We start from the raw sequence: 20,584 nt of genomic DNA, 5'->3' as shown, positions 1-20,584 counted from the left end.
TCATTATATGCTACAGTTAAATAACAATTCACTGAAAGAATTTTAAACAAAGTAACATTTACAAAATGTTTCAGTTGTTGTGTGTTAATAGATAAAATAGATGCTTTTAAAGGGCACCTATTTTAACTTTTTTATATTTAATATAAATCTTCTGTTTCTCCAGAATGTAAAGTTTCAGCATAAAGTACCCATTAGATAATTTATTATACTTTTTTTTACTCTGGGAAATTTGAGCTGCTATAACATTGTAGCTGTTTTTGTTGCATGTGCCTTAAATGCAAATGAGCTGGTTTTCCCCGCTCACCTTTGCCATTTGTGTGTCAGAGCCTTAAGGGCGTCACACACCGGATGCACCGCTCAGCGCTGCAACACGGTGCACACATGACAGTTGAAGGTTTCACACACCAGACGCGCACATTTGCATGGTATTTAAAATTAAACTATTCAGATGGCGCTCTGTGGCTCGGCAGAAATATGAACAGTATCCTGAGTCATGACTGGGCACTGCAGACAGCTGCCGACTTGCAGAGCCGGTGTGTGTACACTGATAGAAACCTATGTTTAGAATTCTAAAATGCATGGCACTGCGTGGCGATACGTGGTGTGTCGCTGAGCGGCGCTTCTAGTGTGTGACCCCCTTTAGGCTTCACAAAGACAAACAGCACAGTGACAGACAAGAATGAAGCAGATCTCCCTTACTGCAGTAAGAACTTACCCAACTGTTATTTGTTATATTTGTTGTGGAGTTAATTCAAGCCTTTCTGCAATGATGAATCACACATAATGTTGTAATAAAGTAAACTGTTTTAGAACTGCAAATGTGACAGGATACACGTTAATATTCACAAAATAAACCTGATTTAAGTCCACAAACTGTGGTTAAAGCATCTTCTTTTATAATTGTACTGACATGCGGCTGTGGTGATGAATTACAGCCCATTTTACTGTCTTTATTACACATATGCACTGATTTAAAAAACATTTTAAACTTGTAAAACTCATCCTTGATCACATTTGATGATGGTTGGTGACCACAGTGAGCTGAAAAGATCTTTTAATCCTAGTTACTTTGCGCACACCCTTTCTTGGGGATATGATTATACGCTTTAGAAATTTGGATTTATATGAGTGGGGGGTTTGGATTCTATTTTTAAAAACTTTTAAAAAAGAGACACTGTGTTTCTAGCTATTACTCCCGTATGACAGTAGACACACTATACCTACACACAGTTCTGTCCAAACAGCTTACAAAAGTTTATTTTCATGATAAGTGCCCTTTAAATATACCATTCATAAACCATACATAAACTACGTTTCAAGATATAAATGTAGCAATTACTTTGTTTGAACTCTTAAATTATTTTATATTTGACTTATTAATGTTATATCATATAATAAGATACATTTCTGTCTCATATTGATTATTTCACATTACTGCATGTGTACATGTAAATAATAATAATAATAGATAAAAATAGCACATATAATAGACAATTTATGAATATGAGGTGTTATTCTCATGAGAGATGTCCAGTGCCCACATTAGTTGTCCCAGCTGCTGACATATCTTCACATGGATACTGCTGTGTATTTTCTGTGTAGCCATCTGGGAATTTTCTGGACACAGACATCAAGGCTCTAGAGAAATCTTTTATGGGGTCTTTTTTAGCCTTGTGGGATGCCAGCTGGGCAGAGGTAGGAACAGATAAGTCCTACATAAACTGCTTTTATTTATTATTATTATTATTATTATTTTTACATTTTATTACAGTTGTTTGATTACATTTATGCAATTAAGCCTTCTATTGACTTAGGGGTCAATGACCCCAACAATACAAAAAAATGAAAAAAAATTTATTGTCATATTTTCATGAAGGCTATAGGCATGGGGTACAATGATTGACTTCTTGGGGGTAAATTTTGATCCGCCAACAAAAACATTTTATTTTAGAGGTTTAGTAAAGAAGGGTCATTTTTTTACCCTTAAGACAATTGGAATATAGGGTAAAGTTACAGTTAAAAAAAAAACATTTTGTCATCATTAATTGGCATCATTGGCTTGCATGGTTCAGGATTGGTAGAGCTACTCATCGATGAATTTGCTCCAGTGTTTGGACTCTCAGTAATGACTTTAAACCACACTGAACTGAGCTACACTGATCTGAACTTAAACACTAAAAACTGAACTATCCTGATCCAGTTACTATGATTATGTGAAGCTGCTTTGACACAATCTACATTGTAAAAGTGCTATACAAATAAAGCTGAAGTAAATTGAATTGAATTTACTTGCCCTTCATTTTTTTTTAGTTCTTACTTTTGGAACCACTTCAGGGTGTGAGTAAATGAGTAAATTACTATTCTTGGGTGAACCATCACTTTAAGAATACATTTTTAATCAATTTTAGATAAAAAAAAGGACTTTCTGATAAAAATAAAAAGCTCTTCCTACAATTATTTGTTTTGAATTATAATCCCCTCACTGCTGTTCCTCTCTCATGCATTAGTTAATGATTGGAGGGAATTCGCCCTCTTCAGTGTCAGCTGTTTTTTTGCCAGGCTCCCTAATAGTTAGCATTCCTCTGACAAAGCATCACAGATGGCAGAATTTACATTGAGCATGCCGAACATCAAGACACTTTGATGAGTTGGCAACATTAGTCACAGGTGTGTTAGATGCACACATGCAGACAGTGTTAATTAGCAATTTGTCATTTCAGTGTAACTGTCAGATGGTAAAGTCTAGAAGGGAGACAGCTGTGGATACTCGGGCATGTGCACGTTGATATCACATCAATTTTGTACACTGTACAAGAATAATACCTATTTTTACATTACCTTAAGGGGTGGATTTAGCATTGCGTAGGAGTAGAAGTTAATAAAACACAATGTATTAGGTAATTTAATAAATAATATACATAATTGTCCATAAAGTGTTTAACATAAATGTCTGGGAGGATGAAGGCAGATGACCAACTGTCAAAGGGAACTTCATAATAAGTGTCTTTAAAAGAATGTACATATACAGTTGATGTCAGAATTAATAGCCCCCTGTTTATTTTTTTCCTTATTTCTGTTTAATAAAGAGAAGATTTTTTTCAACACATTTCTAAACATAATAGTTTTAATAACTCATTTTTAATAACTGATTTATTTTATATTTGCCATGATGACAGTGAATATTAATTGAGTAGATATTATTCAAGACACTTCTGTACAGCTTAAAGTGACTTTTAAAGGCTTAACTAGGTTAATTAGGTTAACTAGGCAGGTTAGGCTAATTAGGAAAGTCATTGTATAATGCTGTTTTTTTCTGTAGACTATAGAAAACAAAAATTGCTTAAAGGGGCTAATAATTTTCACTTTAAAAAATTAAAAACTGCTTTCATTTTAGCAGAAATAAAACAAATAAGACTTTTTCAAGTAGAAAAAATATTGTTAGACATATTGTGAAAATTTCCTTGCTCTTTTAAACATCATTTGGAAAATATTTTTAAAAAGAAACAAAAATTCAAAGGGGGGCTAATAATTCTGACTTTAACTGTATCTAAGTCAATGCACTTATTATATTCATTTTGACATTGTACTTATATTTAAAAATATTTTTTTTCCTGTAATAACATCTATAATAAATAGGGTGGCACTTTATTTTTCTGTTCTGTTTACAGTTAATACTATGCACTTATAATAATTGCATAAACAGGGTTTTAAGTTATGTAAAAAAAAGTTTGATCAGGTGTGTTTAATTAGGGTTGGAACTAAACTGTATAGAGCTGCGGCCCTCCAAAAACTGAGTTTGACACCTGTGATTTGAAGGGTACATATTGGTTCCTCAATGGAACTTTTTTTAATCGAGAAATTTAGAGAGGTGCACTTTTTTTTTCACTTTTAGGTACAAATGTGGTCCTTTTAAAAATGTCCAGCCCAAGGACAACTCTATCATTGTTTCTGAGGTCTTTAATTCTACCCATAAACCTAACCTTAATGTAATTGCTTTATATAACCAAGATATTTTTAAGTAATAACACTTTAAGTACACATTAATTACATATGCTGTAAAATAAAGTGCAAACATAAAGTGTTACCCACCAATGAGCTTTTTTTCGCTCAACATTAAAGACGCATTTCCATCTTCCTATGACATGACAGTTATAAAGTCATTCTGAGTGCCAGCTTGTGCTGCACATTTGCAGACTTTAAAATAATATCAATAATGATAATGGGATAATCTAATCATAGAAAAGTAAGAGCACATAAGATGGACATAAAAGCTTATGGATATATGTGGATTCATGTGCTCTATCTCCTTTCTCTCCCCACAATTAAATCAAAAGCATCCTCTACTTCCACCTAGTGACACAAGGCAGTTATTACCACTGAGAGAGAGCGAGAGAGAGAAAGAGAGAGGGCCTTTTACGCCATTAAAAAATCAACACAAATAGAAATTCCAATTCGAATCTGGCTTAAAAATTTTCCAGTCAGTGATTGAACCTATAGTTTTATATGGGAGTGAAGTGTGGGGCCCTCTTTTCAGTCATGAGTTTGATAAGTGGGATAAAAATCCAGTTGAAAGCCTACATGCAGAGTTCTGTAGGAGCATCCTTAGGGTACAGAGGGACACACCCAGCAATGCATGCAGGGCAGAATTAAACCAGTATCCTCTACTCATGCGCATTGAGAAACGATCCGTTAAATTTTGGAAACACATTAAAATGAGTGACCCCAACTCCTACCATTTTAAAGCCCTCAAAACCCAAGAAATGGACATTGAAAAAAGCCCCCTGATTAAGATGGTCCTGAAGCTGCAAACACAAACCAACACAACGAACATGACTAACAGCAGTAAGCATCAGGACACGGACATGCTCATTCACAAAATTAAGCCCAATCAAATTATAAATGCATGAAAAGAAGAGTATCTGATTTACTGGAATGAAGCAGCTGGAAAACAAAGTAAACTTCAATGATATTTAGACCTAAATAGAGATTATAGCACAGCAACATATCTGAGTGCAGTAAAGGACAGTAAACTAAGAACAACAATGACCAAATACAGGCTGAATGCTTACAGTCTGACTGTAGAGACGGGCCGATACAGACAGAACTGGCAACCTCGAGAGAGACCCATCTGCCCACACTGTGCCCAGGCAGAGGTGAAGACTGAGAGACACTTCCTGACCCGCTGCACAAACTATCAGCACATCCGAGAAACATTCTACACCAAACTACTGAGCATTTGCCCACAATTCACTGAGTTAGACAATAAAACAGCTTCAATATTTTACTAGGGGAAAAATGAGTGTGTCCTTCTAGCGGCCTAATACATTAATACCTGTAACAAAAAGAGAGAGCAGACCAATAAAAACATCATTGATGCACCTGCAAACACACACACGCACACACACACACACACACACACACACACACACACACACACACACACACACACACACACACACACAGAGCTGCACGTGTGTTGTGCATAAAGAAATTTTTACTTACCTCATATCGCAGACCCTGTCGTGTTCTTCCCACACAACAACGAACTATAATACAATGTTATATTCCTCAAAATAAGGATTATACTGATGATTGCATCATATAGTAAGCTGCAGTTTTTAGGCAAAATGTTGAAGACAGATAAATCAAATACTTTCATCTTGGATGACCTGGATACACAAATCAGGTAAAGTAGGTACTGAAGCCCAAAAAGTTTGGAAACCACTGCTTAATTGTAAAGGTTATAATGATGGACAACCAGTAACTGACTTACATGTACATACTTGTACCGCAGCTCTTTCACTTTATAAGAGTTCCTCTCAAATGGTACCCTGTAAATTTGCTTCATTGTCATCTGATGCTTCTTCAGTGTCTGGTCAATTGTGGAGATGCTTACAAAGTTGGCATTTTAGAATGTCGTTATCTTGTAGGGTTGCAGTGCAGATCTGTCTCAATGTGATGCCATTATTCGCCATCACCTTGTTACAGATCTCTTGTTTTTGTTGTTCATTAAGAAGTTGTCCTCTGCCATCCATGCAAGGCTGTTGTCCAATTCTAGATATAGAATTCAATGGACACTTCATTCAAACTGTATACCTTATGTATTCCTCACAGAATGAGTTACCTGTGTTCCATCCGGTACAGCACAGTGTCTTCGTGCAACACGGGCTCTTCCACCTATTCCACCACCACACAACCTTACTCCTTCTCTTCCTCCCCTTCCTCGAGCAGGCAGCTGCCCTTGTTCATTTACTTGGCCAGGTGCCTCCATGTACAGAAATAGTACTGGTCCTGCATGGTCAAGCTCTTTACATACATGTTTGGCAGCATTCACAGTCATGGGCAGCACCTGTCAGTTAGCTAAACATACTGTTTGATTGGTCTTCTGAGATGTATGAAACTCCTCCTTCATTAGTCAAGTTCTCGTTTCACCTGACTGTCAATTGCTGTAATAAATTGTAATCAAAGTTTCCAGGATTCACTGTTTGATATTCATGGTAATATGGTCTTGACTAATTTTGATAATTGAACAGACTATTGGGTCCCACTTTATATTAAGTGTCTCTAACTACTCTGTACTTACATCAAAAAAAAAAAAGTACTTACTGTGTTTATAATGTATTTGAGAACACTTGTGGTGCTTTTGAGTTGAAATAGAGGTTGGGTTATGGACAGGTTTGGAGGCATGGGTAGGTTTAAGGGTGGGTTAAGGTGTAAGGCATGGTCAACAGTGTATTTACAAATGAAATTACAAAAGTTAACTACAGATGTAATTACATACATGTATTTATCAAGCATAAGTACACAGTAAATACATGTATTTACACAATAAGTACAGTGTAACAAACAAATTAATTCCTATGTAAATACATATTAGTTAAGGCCACTTAAAATAAAGTGGGACCGACTATTGTGCATGTAACCACATATACAATGAAATGACGCTAACACATTTTGGAGATTACAACCATTAGACTGACAATTAAAAATCAGTTTAGATTAACAAGATCTATTCACTTGGAAATTGTGCTAAATGTAGGCTTAATCTGAACTTAATCATTTGCAAAAATATAATTAGACATTTGCAATTTGATGAAATGAATGAGAAATTGAATTCTGTAGTGAACAATTGCCAAGTGGTTTGGAGGTTTGTCCATGTTGTTTTGAGGATGTAATTTCTGTTTCACAAAATAAGCCAAACTAATGGACAAAAACTGTAATGTACCAGACATTTTGTTAGAAATAATCATGTGCTTTTCATGTTTATTCATATAATTTGCATTGATATTTAATTATTGTTTAAATACATTATGAACTGCAGCTACGCTAATTATTTTCTTTGTTCCATATTTTCACCAGGGGATAATTATCCTGAGGTCTCTAGAGATTGTGTGACTTGTGAAGAGATGAGGGCAACCATAGAGGACTTCTAAGAGGTTTCCATAATCTTGGACCAGGCCGTATCCTAAGCAGAAGCTTTGGTGGTCATGGAGGAGTTGAGAGCAAGTGACACACCTGCTTTTGAGTGACGGTCCCAGCCGTGAGATCACGCCCTGGGAGGCTGGCTGCAGTACAAGTCATAAAGCCTGCCTCCTCCGTGTTAATGAACGAGACTTAAGCCCAAATTAAAAAATTATTTACGCTTGCTATAAAATATCCCGAAAGATGGTTGTGGTCAATTAAGGCATTTATGTTATCATGCTGATATAGGTGCAGATCTTCATTTTTGTAAACTGTAGGTTTTAGGCCAGTCATTTATTGCTATAAAAACAGGAGTGTCATCGAGATTGACAGTTATGATTTACAGTTTCTCAAAGCAGACCGTCAGAAATTCGGGAGGAGATTGAAATGCTATTATTCGATTTCTGTGTTATTTTACTATGATATAGGTCTAAAATAATAATTAGAAAGACAAAACTAATGTTAGCCGATCTCCACATTAATCTCCTCCAACATTATTTGAAGTTTTGTAACTTGTAAAGTGATTGTAACTTGATATATTAATACTGCTAAGTTTATTGTACAAATTGATAAAGATTGTTTTATTTAGTGCAGGGATGTGTAAATATCCTGTTGATATTTAGAAATATAGCTATATTTTTTTATTTTTTTATTTAAATGCACAATTTTCCCACATGGTAAATCGTTATCTGTGGTGGGTATATTTTGGATCCTGTTGATTGTTAATTAAAAATAAAAATCTTTCTAAAAATGTATGTGTTGTTTATATGTTGTTCATATTTTAAAAGTGTTATTTCTACCCTTGTGAGGATAATAAATACGTGTTTTTAAATGTAAGTGCTTATATTTGTTTAGCGAGCCTTGATTTTAGTGCAGATTACGGCAATCAAATTAGAAGTTCGGTGGGCGTGGTTGATTTGACGTACAAGCGTTTGGTTGGCAGCTTGATTCTGCGGCTTTGCCTCTGGCTTCATCAGGTAGTCCCTTCTATGCAGGGCCGGCGTGTCCATAGAGGCGACCTAGGCGGCCGCCTAGGGCGGCAGAATAGAGAGGGCGGTGTCCCCTAAACAACATTCACCGCCCGCGCCCTCAGTTATATCCGCATCTAGGGCGGCAGAATAGAGAGATAGCGGCATCCCCGACTCTACCCTCACCACCCACCAATAAAGAGCCCCTCCCCCCTTTTCACTTTAGGGTTGAGGGCAGTGTGACCGTCCTTTGCCTAGAGTGGCAGTTCAGCTTGCTCTGGCCCTGCTTCGATGCATGCCCAGGTTCCAATTTCAGTCTTTTGCAACAGTTTGTGCCCATCATGAGGCATTTTGCCTTCAAAGTGTTCAATAGGAAAAGGTGCGGTTACGTCGCCCATATTTTTTATAGTTATTGGTTGAGAGTATGAGACCGTTTCCAGAAAGGCCCAGTGACAGACAAGTCTCTGCACTGATCCCGTGGGCCCAACCTCTTGGTGCGTGGTATGTATGCATCTGTTTTCAACAGAAATGAATGGGGAGAATTGGCGTATCATATGCTCGCACAGGCGAGGCAGTGGCGCAGTGAGTAGCATGTTTGCCTCACAGCAAGAAGGTCGCTGGGTCGCTGGTTCAAGCCTCGGCTCAGTTGGCGTTTCTGTGTGGAGTTTGCATGTTCTCCCTGCCTTCGTGTGGGTTTCCTCCTGGTGCTCTGGTTTCCCCCATAGTCCAAAGACATGTGGTACTGGTAAAATGGGTTGGCTAAATTGTCCGTAGTATTGAGAGTGTGTGGATGTTTCCCAGAGGTGGGTTGTGGCTGGAAGGGCATCTGCTGTGTAAAAACTTGCTGGATAAACCTGATGACCCCGGATTAATAAAGGGACTAAGCTGACATGAATAAATATGCACGCACAGAAGTGAATGGGGAGAATTGGTGTATCATATGCACGCAAAAATGGATTTTGGTGTATGCATTGCACGCACAACACCTGAACGCCTAGTGACCTACTCACACCTGCAGTTTTTTATGATGGACGTTCAGTGTTCTCCTGCATCCACCCCCTAGACTGCAGCTCTGCACAAGAAGTTTGGCCAGAGGAGAAATGGTCGTGCCCAACTGAGCCTGTTTTCTCTCAAGGTTTTTTCCTTCACTTTCATCAACTGGTAAGGTTTTGTTCCTCGCCACTGGCTTGCTTGGTTTGGGATTTGTGAAGCTGTGCATCTATGGATTTGCTCTTCAGTGTTTGGTTCTTTCAGCAGTGAAAAACTTAAATGAACTGAACTACACTGAACTTTAACTCTGAAAACTGAACTGATAGTTTCAATTTACTAGAACTTTTATGTTAAGCTGCTTTGACACAATCTACACTGTAAAAGCACTATTTAAATAAAAATGAATTGAACTGAATACTCTTCAGTTACATTGTGGCTATTAATTACATTTTATGTTCTGAATATATCTTTGAGAGGAAAAAAAAAATTAAAAAAATGTCATATGCTTTGGTGGCACTCAATGAAATAACTAATTTTTACTGCCAAAACTTTAAATATTTATTTTCATTTAAGTTAGTTGGTTTAACATCATGTACATCAGTATCAAAATATTTTCTTACTTTCAAGTATTAAAAGAAGGATAATATTTTATTTTAAAAGGTCTTGAAAGAGTACAAATTTAAACTTTTAAGGAAAAAGTAGCCTCTTTTATAATAAATAGATTATAATTAATCTAAAATAGTTTCAAATACATCAACACAAACATAAAACATCATATAACAAGATACAGTGGAGAAATTAAAAAAAGTGAGAAATGCAAACATAAATTTGACCTATATGTTTATTATTTTATATTATATACACCAGAATTAAACAATCAATAATACATACAAGTTTTCCTTGTTTTTTAACAGTTTTTTAAATCATCAATGTGCTGAATGTAGAAGGCAGAATGCCATCAAATAACTTAAAAAAACTATAAATCTCACCCGTGACACAACAACACATAACGATAATATAAAACATCAATTAATCTCAGTTTTACAGTTATTTCATTAAAGTGCATAAGGGCAGAAACCAGATTATTGTATTTTCTTCTTAGGCCTGTACTTTAATGGCCATAATGAATCAGTATTTATGTATTCAATTAAACACTTATTGTGTATCACCATTTCTAGTTTCTATAAAACATACATCTTTTTTTCCAATTAAAGCAGCTTTGATAAAAAAAAAAATTACAAAGAAAACAATGGACTGTTCCAATGAAAATATTCTACAAAATTCAGAGTTTTAAGAAAAGGCAAAGGTACTATTTGCTACACATCAGTGTGGTGCACTACAAATAACATGATACCACCAAATGATGTATTTAATTCAGAAAGACTGCATTAGTATTAAAGGCTCTCAAAGACAAATAAAGTTAATCCTCTGTCCAAACACATTATGATCTCTGGTGCTGAAACCAGTCCAGCACAGCATCTTCCAGAACTACCTATAGAGCTCTCTCTTTCTCAGATATCACTAATGTGTATTTATAATCTCAACAGGGTGATGAGGACATCTGATCATAGTCAGGACACTTGAGAAGGGCAGGGAAGTTTGAATTCATTTGGAGGGATGCTTCACTGGAGATGTCAGAAGGGCTGCGTCCACGAGTCCAGGCATCTGGATGCAGGAACTGACCAGAATAGTCAGAACAGTTGCTGAGACGTGGACGGTAGAAACCTGGGTGGGGTCTGTACATCTCCTCTGCTGTGTAGCGCTTCATAAACAAGTAGACAGACATAACACCTGCTGCCTGGTGGTGACAGAAAAAAAACAATGATTAATCAATAATAATAATAATAATTAACTACTTATAATATTAATAATAATAATAAATAAAAGCAGATTTAATACAACAAAGTATAATATATATTATTTTGTTCTTTACCTATAACACTTTCATTGAAAACGCTCTGGTTAGTAAAGTAATCCTCGTTCCCCGAGGAGGGGAACGGAAATGCTATTAGTGGATTTTAACTAGAATCCACGAATGGGATATTTCGTTTCAGAAAGCCAATTGTTTGAAAGAGTATACAACGGGCCAATGAAATGCCAGCGAATTGGCAGCGTAAGCTTTCGCACTTGTGCTTCATTGCCAATTATCTCCGCATATAAACACAGGTGGAGCAAGTACACGCTATACTTTTAAGCTGAAGAGACTGAACAAACAGCTAAGGAACAGTCATTATGGCGATGCTTAATACCATTTACTTTAGCAACCAGAGCGTTCCCCTTTGGATGGGGAACTTCAATGCTATTAGTGGATTTTAACTAGAATCCACGAATGGGAGATGGTATGGAAAACGCCATAATGACTGCACCTTACCTACGTCTCCGATGAGAGGATAGCCAAGCAAGTGTGAACGCTCCTACATCATGAGAGGTGCGGTCCTCCAACGTGGTCCCTGGCCCTTACTTATCCCACTTCAACAGAAGTTTTACAGATTTAAATATATTTTTTGGGAAGTCGCAAGCTTCTAGATAATTCTAGGAATAATACGACAGTACGTTGGGAAGCGTGCAGTCCCGATAGGGAGGACGCTGCGGAGGCCATCAGCTACCCAGTGGGGAGATATGATGGCAAGAACATATGGACTAGCCCAAAAAGGGGGAGTACGCATAATAAAAGGTGGTTAGCGGAGAGGGAAGACACGGGTCTGCCCGAGAAGGGGGACTGAACCGTGGCAGAGTAAGCATATGGGATCGCCTAGTGGGGATCACGCATAGCCGACACCTATACCTAAAACGCGGGCTGACCAGCTGGCAGACCTACAACGTAGTGGGCCAGCAAGTGACTCCTCCGCTGAGTCAGTGCTGGAGGCCTCGGAGGAATCTGCAGGGCTCACCTGATGGGGAGCTTTACTGACAGAAAAAAAGGCGCACTTATCTCCGTGTTAAGGAGAGTGGCGCAGCAAGCGTGTTTCAACACCTTCACCGAGTTGTTTCCTCAATCACCAAGGGTTACCTAATACCCTTGAAGAAACCGGCTCCACTCGCAGATTGTAAAACCTTGCAAATGTGTTGGGTGTCGCCCAACCCGCAGCTCTACAGATGTCTGTTAGAGAGGCGCCGTGTGCACGCGCCCAAGAGGATGCGATGCTCCGAGTGGAGTGTGCACGCACTCTCGGGGGTCACGGCTCACCTCGGCTCTGATAAGCAAGAGAGATGGCATCCACTATCCAGTGAGATAATCTTTGTTTCGATACGGCACTTCCCTGCTGCCGACCGCCATAACAGACGAAAAGCTGCTCAGATGATCTAAAGCTCTGAGTGCAGTTCAGATAAATACGCAAGGCGCGAACTGGACAAAGTAAAGAAAGGGCTGGGTCTGCTTCCTCCGGGGGCAGCGCTTGCAGGCTCACTACCTGGTCTCTGAAAGGTGTGGTAGGAACCTTGGGCACATAACCTGGGCGGGGTCTCAGAATAACGTGAGAGTAATCCGGCCCGAATTCCAGGCACGAGTCACTGACCAAAAATGCCTCCAGGTCCCCGACCCTCTTGATGGATACCAACGCTACCAGCAGAGCTGTCTTCAGGGACAGAAATCTTAAAGATACTGATTCAAGTGGCTCAAAGGGATCTGTACGCAAGCTCGTGAGAACGAGGGCGAGATCCCAAGAGGGCATGAGAGGGGGGCGGGGTGGATTAATTTGCCTAGCACCTCTGAGGAACCGGATGATGAGGTTATGCTTTCCCACGGTGCCGCCAGCTACCGTGTCATGATGAGCGGAGATGGCGGCCACGTAAACCTTCAGATGGGAGGGCAACAGCCTGCTCCCCAACTTCTCTTGAAGGAAAGAGAGCACAACACTGATCTGGCAATTTCGGGGGTCTTTTCTGCGAGAGACGCACCATTCAGTGAATAGACCCCACTTCAGGGCGTAGGCGCGCCTCGTGGAGGGGGCTCTAGCCTGAGTGATGGTATTAACCACCGCACTCGGTAGGTTACCTAAGTCTTCCTCGCGTCTAAGGACCACACGTGGAGGTTCCAAAGATGGGGCGAGGGTGCCAGATGGTGCCCTGTCCCTGAGAGAGTAGGTCCTCTCTCAAAGGGATCCACCAGGGGAGGGCTGTCGCGAGGAGGGAGAGCTTTGATATCCAGGTCCGGTTGGGCCAGAGGGGCGCAACCAGCAAAATCTGTTCCTCGTCCTCCCTGACGTTGCACAGTAACTGAGTGAGCAGGCTCACTGGGGGAAACGCATACTTGCGTATGCCCCGAGGCCAGCTGTGGGCCAGTGCATCCGTGCCGAGAGAGCCCTCGGACAGGGAAAAAAAACAACTGGCAATGAGCGTTCTCGGGGGAAGCAAACAGATCGATCTGGGCCTCCCTGAATCGTGCCCATATCAGCTGAACAGACCCGGGGTGGAGTCTCCATTCTCCGAGACGTACATGCTGCCTTGAAAGCACATCGGCTGCTCGGTTGAGCTTGCCTGGAATATGAATGACAGACATCGATTTCAGCCGCGGGACTCCAGAGGAGCAGACGCCGGGCGAGCTGAGACATGCGGCGGGAGCGAATACCCCCCATGCGGTTGATATTCGCCACCGCCGCCGTACTGTCCGTCCTGACCAGCACGTGTTGCTGCTCCAGCACCGGAAAAAAAACGGTGGAGAGCGAGGAACACTGCCAACAGCTCTAGGCGATTGATATGCCAACGCAACTGGGTATCCTTCCACAGACCCGCAGCTGCATGCCCGCAACACACAGACCCTAGCCCGTGTTGGAAGCATCTGTTGAGACAACAATATGACTGGACGCCTGTTCTAGAGGCACACCGGCCTGTAGGAATGAGGGGTCGTTCCAAGGGCTGAGGGCGTGGCGACACAGCGAAGTAACGGAGACTCGGTGTGTGCCTGCGTGCCATGCACGTCCGGGGACTTGATCGTGAAGCCAGTGCTGGAGTGGTCTCATATGGAGTAATCCGAGCGCCGTGACGGCGGCTGCGGATGCCATATGCCCCAGAACCTCTGAAAATATTTCAGTGGTACCACTATTTTACTGTCGAGCTCTCTCAGACAGTTCAGCAACAGCTGAGCGCGTTCTCCCGAGAGGCAAGGAGCAGCTGAGGTGGATGGCTAGGCGGGCGGAGCGGGCTTACGATCCCGGCGATAGATGACATTGCCCATCGCATCCGACTGCTCTCTCACCGCCTTGAGTTCCTGGGTGAACTCACCGAAGGTGTTGCCGAACAGGCCAGCTTGGGATATGGTGAGTCAAGAAAGCGAACTTTGTCGACTTCGCACATATCAGCCAGGTTGAGCCAGAGGTGGCGTTTCTGGACCACTAGTGTGGACTCCCCAACGCACACGCGGCAGACTTAGTGGTCCGAAGAGCATAGTCGGTCGCGGTGCGAAGCTCGTGTAACAAGCCTGGGTTGGACCCACCCTCGTGCAGCTCGGCCAGTGCTTGGTAGCGCTGGTAGGTGGCCATCGCGTGCAAGGCGGAAGCAGCCTGGCCCGCAGCCTTGTAAGCTTTAGCTCTGAGGGAGACAGATAACCTACAGGCTTTGGACGGGAGACGAGGCGGACCCCGCCAAGAAGAGGCATCACGCGGACAATGATTGACCACGATGGTGCGCTCCACCGGCGGGATCGCTTCATACCCCCTGGCAGCTCCACCGTCAAGGGTGGTGAGGGCGGAGGGACACGCAGCACAGGCAGAGAAAGGGTATGAGAGGCTTTGAAGGCTTCACCCTCTGGTCCTTTACGTAGCATCCATCTAGTCGGTCTTTGTCAATGAAAGCCCACCCTCCGATGCCGCGGTGGACGTCTGATCTCCAGTGTCAGCGAGCGTGAGAGCTACTATCTAGTTAGACGGATTACTCCCACCGCCCGAAGCTTGGATGGAGCGCCTGGAGGAGCGGGAGGTCCGCCAACCCGTGGGCGGCGGATTATCTCCCGCTGAGATAATGGTTCGCCCCTTTACAAGGGCTAGCCGCGATCTTAGCTGCGCAACGATCATGGCATCACAATGACGACATGGACCGTCCGCGAGCACCACATTAACATGGACCCCCAAACATGTAACACAGTGATCGTGCCCATCATTCGGAGACAGGAAACCCCCGCATCCAGAAACGCACAGTCGGAGCGCCATCCTGAAAAAGACGTGCTGCACGACTGTGTTGCTCTTTTAGGAAAGATAAGCAACTTATACGCACCGCTCTGGAGGACCAGACCCAAAGAACGCCAGGCAAGGGAGAATCCCAGCTCGACCGTCTGCCGCCGCGTGTACCCACTCTGGATTGGGAGAACACTCGTTCGCTTGAATTCGCTGATGTCAGCAAGAGGAACCTTTATCGACTCAATCAGAAGGCTGTGAAGTCTCTGAAGCGAAAAGGATAGCGTGTGCTTGCTCCACCTGTGCTTAGTGCAGAGATAATTGTCAATGAAGCACACGTGCGCAAGCTTACGCTGCCAATTCATTGGCATTTCATTGGCCCGTTGTATACTCATTCAGACAATTGGCTTTCTGAAACGAAATCTCCCATTCGTGGATTCTATTAAGATCCACTAATAGCATTGGAGTTCCCCATCCGAAGGGGAACTGGTAACCCTTTGCTTTAAGGGGGTTTTATTAAGACTGTCATTAAACCTTTGTAATCATGACATCATTAATAAATGCGATTTTATGTATGCTTATGACAAATATAATTTAGTGTCATTCAACGTCATTCATTTTATAAGCAAAACTGACAGTATTTGAGATGTTTTTTTATGACAACTTGACATTACCAAGACAACATAACTTGTCATAAATCTGACATAAACATAATTGTAATGTGGTCGTTAAGGGTGCAACAAATTAGACTTCTCACGGTTCGGTTTGGTTTTCGGTTTTAGGTCATGGTTTTGGTGTGGTTTATTATATATTCTATACTGTATGCACATAATATACAAAATAAATACAATATAGCAAAGTGTCATGAGGGGAGTGTGACCAAGATCCATTGAAACAGAGTGAAGCTACGATCACACTGCACAAAAAAAATAAATAAATAAATAATTAAAGGGGGATAATAATTCTGACCTCAACATATATGTGTATGATATACAGTTGAAGTCAGAATTATTAGCCCTCCTTTGATTTTTTTTTTCTTTTTTAAATATTTCCTAAATGATGTTTAACAGAGCAAGAAAATTTTCACAATATATCTGATAATTTTTTTTTTCTTCTGGAGAAAGTCTTATTTGTTTTATTTCGGCTAGAATAAAAGCAGTTTTTAATTTTTTTAAACTAATTTTAGGGACAAAATTATTAGCCCCTTTAAGCTCATTTTTTCCACAGTGTACAGAACAAACCATCATTATACAATAACTTGCCTAATTACCCTAACCTGCCTAGTTAACCTAATTAACCTAGTTAAGCCTTTAAATGTCACTTTAGCTGTATAGAAGTGTCTTGAAAAAGATCTAGTAAAATATTGTTTACTGTCATCATGGCAAAGATAAAATAAATCAGTTATTAGAAATGAGTATTTAAAACTATTATGTTTAGAAATGTTTTGAAGAAACCTCTCCGTTAAACAGAAATTGGGGGAAAAATTAAACAGGAGGGCTAATAATTCAGGGGGGCTAATAATTCTGACATCAACAGTATATGTGAATATATGTAATATGTTTGATGTGTTTGGGCTTGGTTTTCGAAAACATGCTACATTTTGCTAGAATAAAACTACACTGAGGCACTTAGGCACTTTAAAATGTTGAGAGCAAGCTGCAATAACCAATCACCGGCACCATGTAGTTGTTTACGTGGGAGCAGATTAGACATATTGTATAAGGACCTGTTGGCCTGTGTGCACATAGAGTTTCATGAAAGAATTTTGTATTATATATTTATGTTAATACAGATCTAACTGTAGACTCTTTCATTGACCCCGTACTGAGTGAGGCATTCACAATAGCTGTGATATGGGGCACAAATAGTAATAAACAGTTTTTTAAAACGGAGGTTGGAAAGGGATCTAGTATGCAGGATGATGAAGTCATTGACATAACAGTCATTGCAATAAGACTATCATCAACAGCATTAAAAGATGAGAGACTTGGAGCGGGGAGAGGAGAAGATAAAAGCTCAACATGCAGAGAATTCACATCACAGGAAATAGAGGTGAAAATATTACCAAATTTTGTACCAGTCTAGGAATTCTTTACAAATCTCAACAGAAGCAGAGGTGATTTTTTGGGGAGGTCTAGTCGAATTATTAATTGTTCTTAAGAGAATTCTAGAATTAGAATTGTGACTACAGATGATGCGGGAATAATATTCCCTTTTTGCAACATTCAGAGCATAATGATACTTTGTTTGGTGCTGTTCAAATATTTGATATTGTATTATTAAACCAGATTTGCTATACTTTCGCTCCAATTGCCTGTTTGCAGCTTTCATTTTTCGTAATTCCTGCATAAACCACGGGGATGACCTTTTAAATAAAACCTCTCGGTTTTTCAGAGGAGTGATGTCATCAAGAACAGATTTAAAAACATCCTTACTCAGCTGTGGACATGATAGGTAACCCTTCAAAGTATAGAATCAGCTGGTCAGTGTTGATATCATCAAATTTCCTAAAAACAATAGTTTGTTTGAAAGTGATCTGAGATGGTGCGGTGTACAGATCAAACGTAATAAGTTTGTGGTCACTGAATGGCACTGTAATCGCTTTGGTTGGTTGGATTTTTACTCCAGAAGTGCATACCAAGTCTAGTGTGTGTTAAATTAAAAAAATTAATTAAAACACTCAAGTATGTCCAATAAACATGAGGCTTGAGTGCAATCAGCAGTCTCTACATGAACATTTAAGCCAACAGTTAAAAGGAGAGCTGGGCAGAGTGCACTAGTAAATGTCAAAAGGTCTGTAAATTCGGAAAAGAAACCCGGATAGGGTTTTGGAGGTCGATAGATGCTTAAAATGAGAACAGATGAACTACCAGTCAATTTGAACGGCAGATATTTAAAAGTTGTAAAACGAGGCAATGTTACCTCAATTACAGTCACGTTAGAACACTAAATGACTGCTAAGCCACCACCTCTGCCGGTGGAGCGAGGACGCTCTTAATATGTGTAGCTTGGCAGAGCGCACAAATTTAGGTTAAAGTAGTCATTTGTCTGATGCCAAGTTTCACAAATACACAGAAAATCCAGATCATTGCCCACTATTAAATCGCTGATAAAAGCTGTTTAGTTGTTTATAGAATGAGTGTTTAAATGAGCAAACCTGACCATGTTTAGTTAAACTCCACTGGAAGACTTTTGAAGAGGTACAAGATTCATCGGGCAACATCGTGATGAAGAGCAAGGACAAACCACTCGCCTTTGAGTTCATACCATGTTTATCGCGCCGGTCCGATTAACCATAAGACTCCGACGAGAGCCCCGATGAGTGTACCTAGAGTGCTGTAAGAGTTGTAGCGAGCAAAGCGTATGCATCATATCTGTAGCAGGAGTCATGGTGTGATCAAGTTGACAGAGATCCGTTCCTGAATAAGTGATCATGATGAAGTCCGAGTGACCATGATAGGCCTTGTCAGGTACTCCAATAAAAACCAGAAAGATTAAAACAAAGTATCTTAGCCGCATGCTAGCCACCAGGACGTGCCTCACAGGTCGCAATAATAAACCAGGCACCTGCGGCAAAACTTAGCTCCGGTTTCTTTCAAAAAAGATGCAGTATGGTGTGTAAAACAGCATTAAAAAGGGCGCATCTAAAAACACTTAGATTAACCATTAAACTTGCAAAATTCTGGTGGAGAAGTGGCAGCCAAGTTGCGCCAGCGTCCTCTCACACCACCGATCACTCAAACCTAAATTTGGGCAGGTCCACACACGAGGAACTAACTACAAAAGCAGAATAAGTGCATGCATCTTGAGGTGAGAAAGAAATGGTGCAGCAAGACTGACAAAAAGCCAACTCCTGTTATTAACAAATGCATGGCAAGATACTGTCACCATTCTGAGACTGTAGAATCTAGTGAATGTGTTAAAGTAGGTGTTGCCCAACCCACAGCTCCACAGATGCCTGTTAAAAAGCCACTGTTTGCTAATGCCCAGATTGTGATTTGAATGTGTGAACACTGATTTACAAGACGGGTTCTACCTCTTCTGACTGTGGTGCTGCTTGCAGTATCAATACTTGATCTTAAAAAAGTTTGGTGTGATCATAGGGTACATGCATAGGCTGGAGTCTCAAGACAATGTGGAACGAAGATGGTCCAAATTCAAACCATTTTGACCACAAAGGGTTCTGGCCGCATATCCAATGGTGCATGCTTGTGTTGCACACAGCTTTGCACCCAACCTATTCTGGAGGCATCTGTCATTACAATAATATGTCTGGACACTTGGTCTGAGGGCACTCCTGCCAATAGAAAGGGAATGAATGTACAATGACACAAGGGAGTGTTGGTCAGTCTGTGTGAGCCATGGTGACCATCTTAGGTCTCAACTGTGCAGCTAGTGCTAAAGCAGTCTATGAAGCAATACGAGTGGTTTGTCCTTGGCTGCAGCCATCTGCCCCAAGAGCCTCTGAAAATGTTTAATTGGAACTGCTGTTTTGCATCTGCTTCAAGTGTTGTCATGTTAAGGGTTAGGGCTTGGCTATAACAAGTGTTTGTTGAGATACTTTTGCCTTTCTAAGGGCTTTTGGGCTGACCTTTTGCATCAAGGTAATTTTTGTCCTCATAACTGTCACGCACTTGATATTTGACTTTTTTAAACCAGTAGTCAGACATAACATTGTCAGCCTGGGCCAGCTGTCTGGCTTCAATAACATGACACATTAAATCAAGTCACATGGCACATTTGGCTCTATTTTAACGGTCTAGCCGCAAAGTCTAAATCGCATGGCGCAAAAGCATTAACAGCATGTCCGAATTCACTTTTGCTATTTTAAGGATGGAAAAATATGATTTGCGCCGCGGCACATGGTCTAACAATGGTTGAGCTTAATGTTATGGGTGTGTTTTGAGCGCAATGTGCATTAAATCAATCAGAGTCTCATCTCACATTCCCTTTAAGAGTCAGTTGTGCCGCACCATGGTGCATATTGCCATTTTATGGTAGACTTTGTGAGTGGAAAAACTGAACACTTCACTAGCAAAAAAACAGTTAAACAGACGA

The 20,584-nt window shown here is 40.7% G+C and overlaps 1 protein-coding gene and 1 long non-coding RNA gene across 2 annotated transcripts in view; both read right to left on the bottom strand.

Moving 5' to 3' along the window:
• The window catches only part of LOC147843476 (uncharacterized), a 756,120-nt gene that overhangs the window by 303,450 nt on the left and 432,086 nt on the right, over window positions 1–20,584 (bottom strand). The gene's annotated exons all lie outside the window — the stretch shown is intronic.
• The window catches only part of cacng5a (calcium voltage-gated channel auxiliary subunit gamma 5a), a 60,347-nt gene continuing 50,005 nt past the window's right edge, over window positions 10,243–20,584 (bottom strand). The window contains 1 exon segment of the mRNA NM_001326562.2: window positions 10,243–11,217. Coding sequence (NP_001313491.1) covers window positions 10,960–11,217 — 258 coding nt within the window. The 3' untranslated portion in view covers window positions 10,243–10,959.

Source organism: Danio rerio, chromosome 6, assembly GCF_052040795.2.
Source record: "Danio rerio strain M-AB ecotype USA chromosome 6, GRCz13ab, whole genome shotgun sequence".
NCBI lineage: Eukaryota > Metazoa > Chordata > Actinopteri > Cypriniformes > Danionidae > Danio > Danio rerio.
Note: the sequence above shows the minus strand (reverse complement) of the source record. Positions and strands in the feature narration are given on the sequence as shown.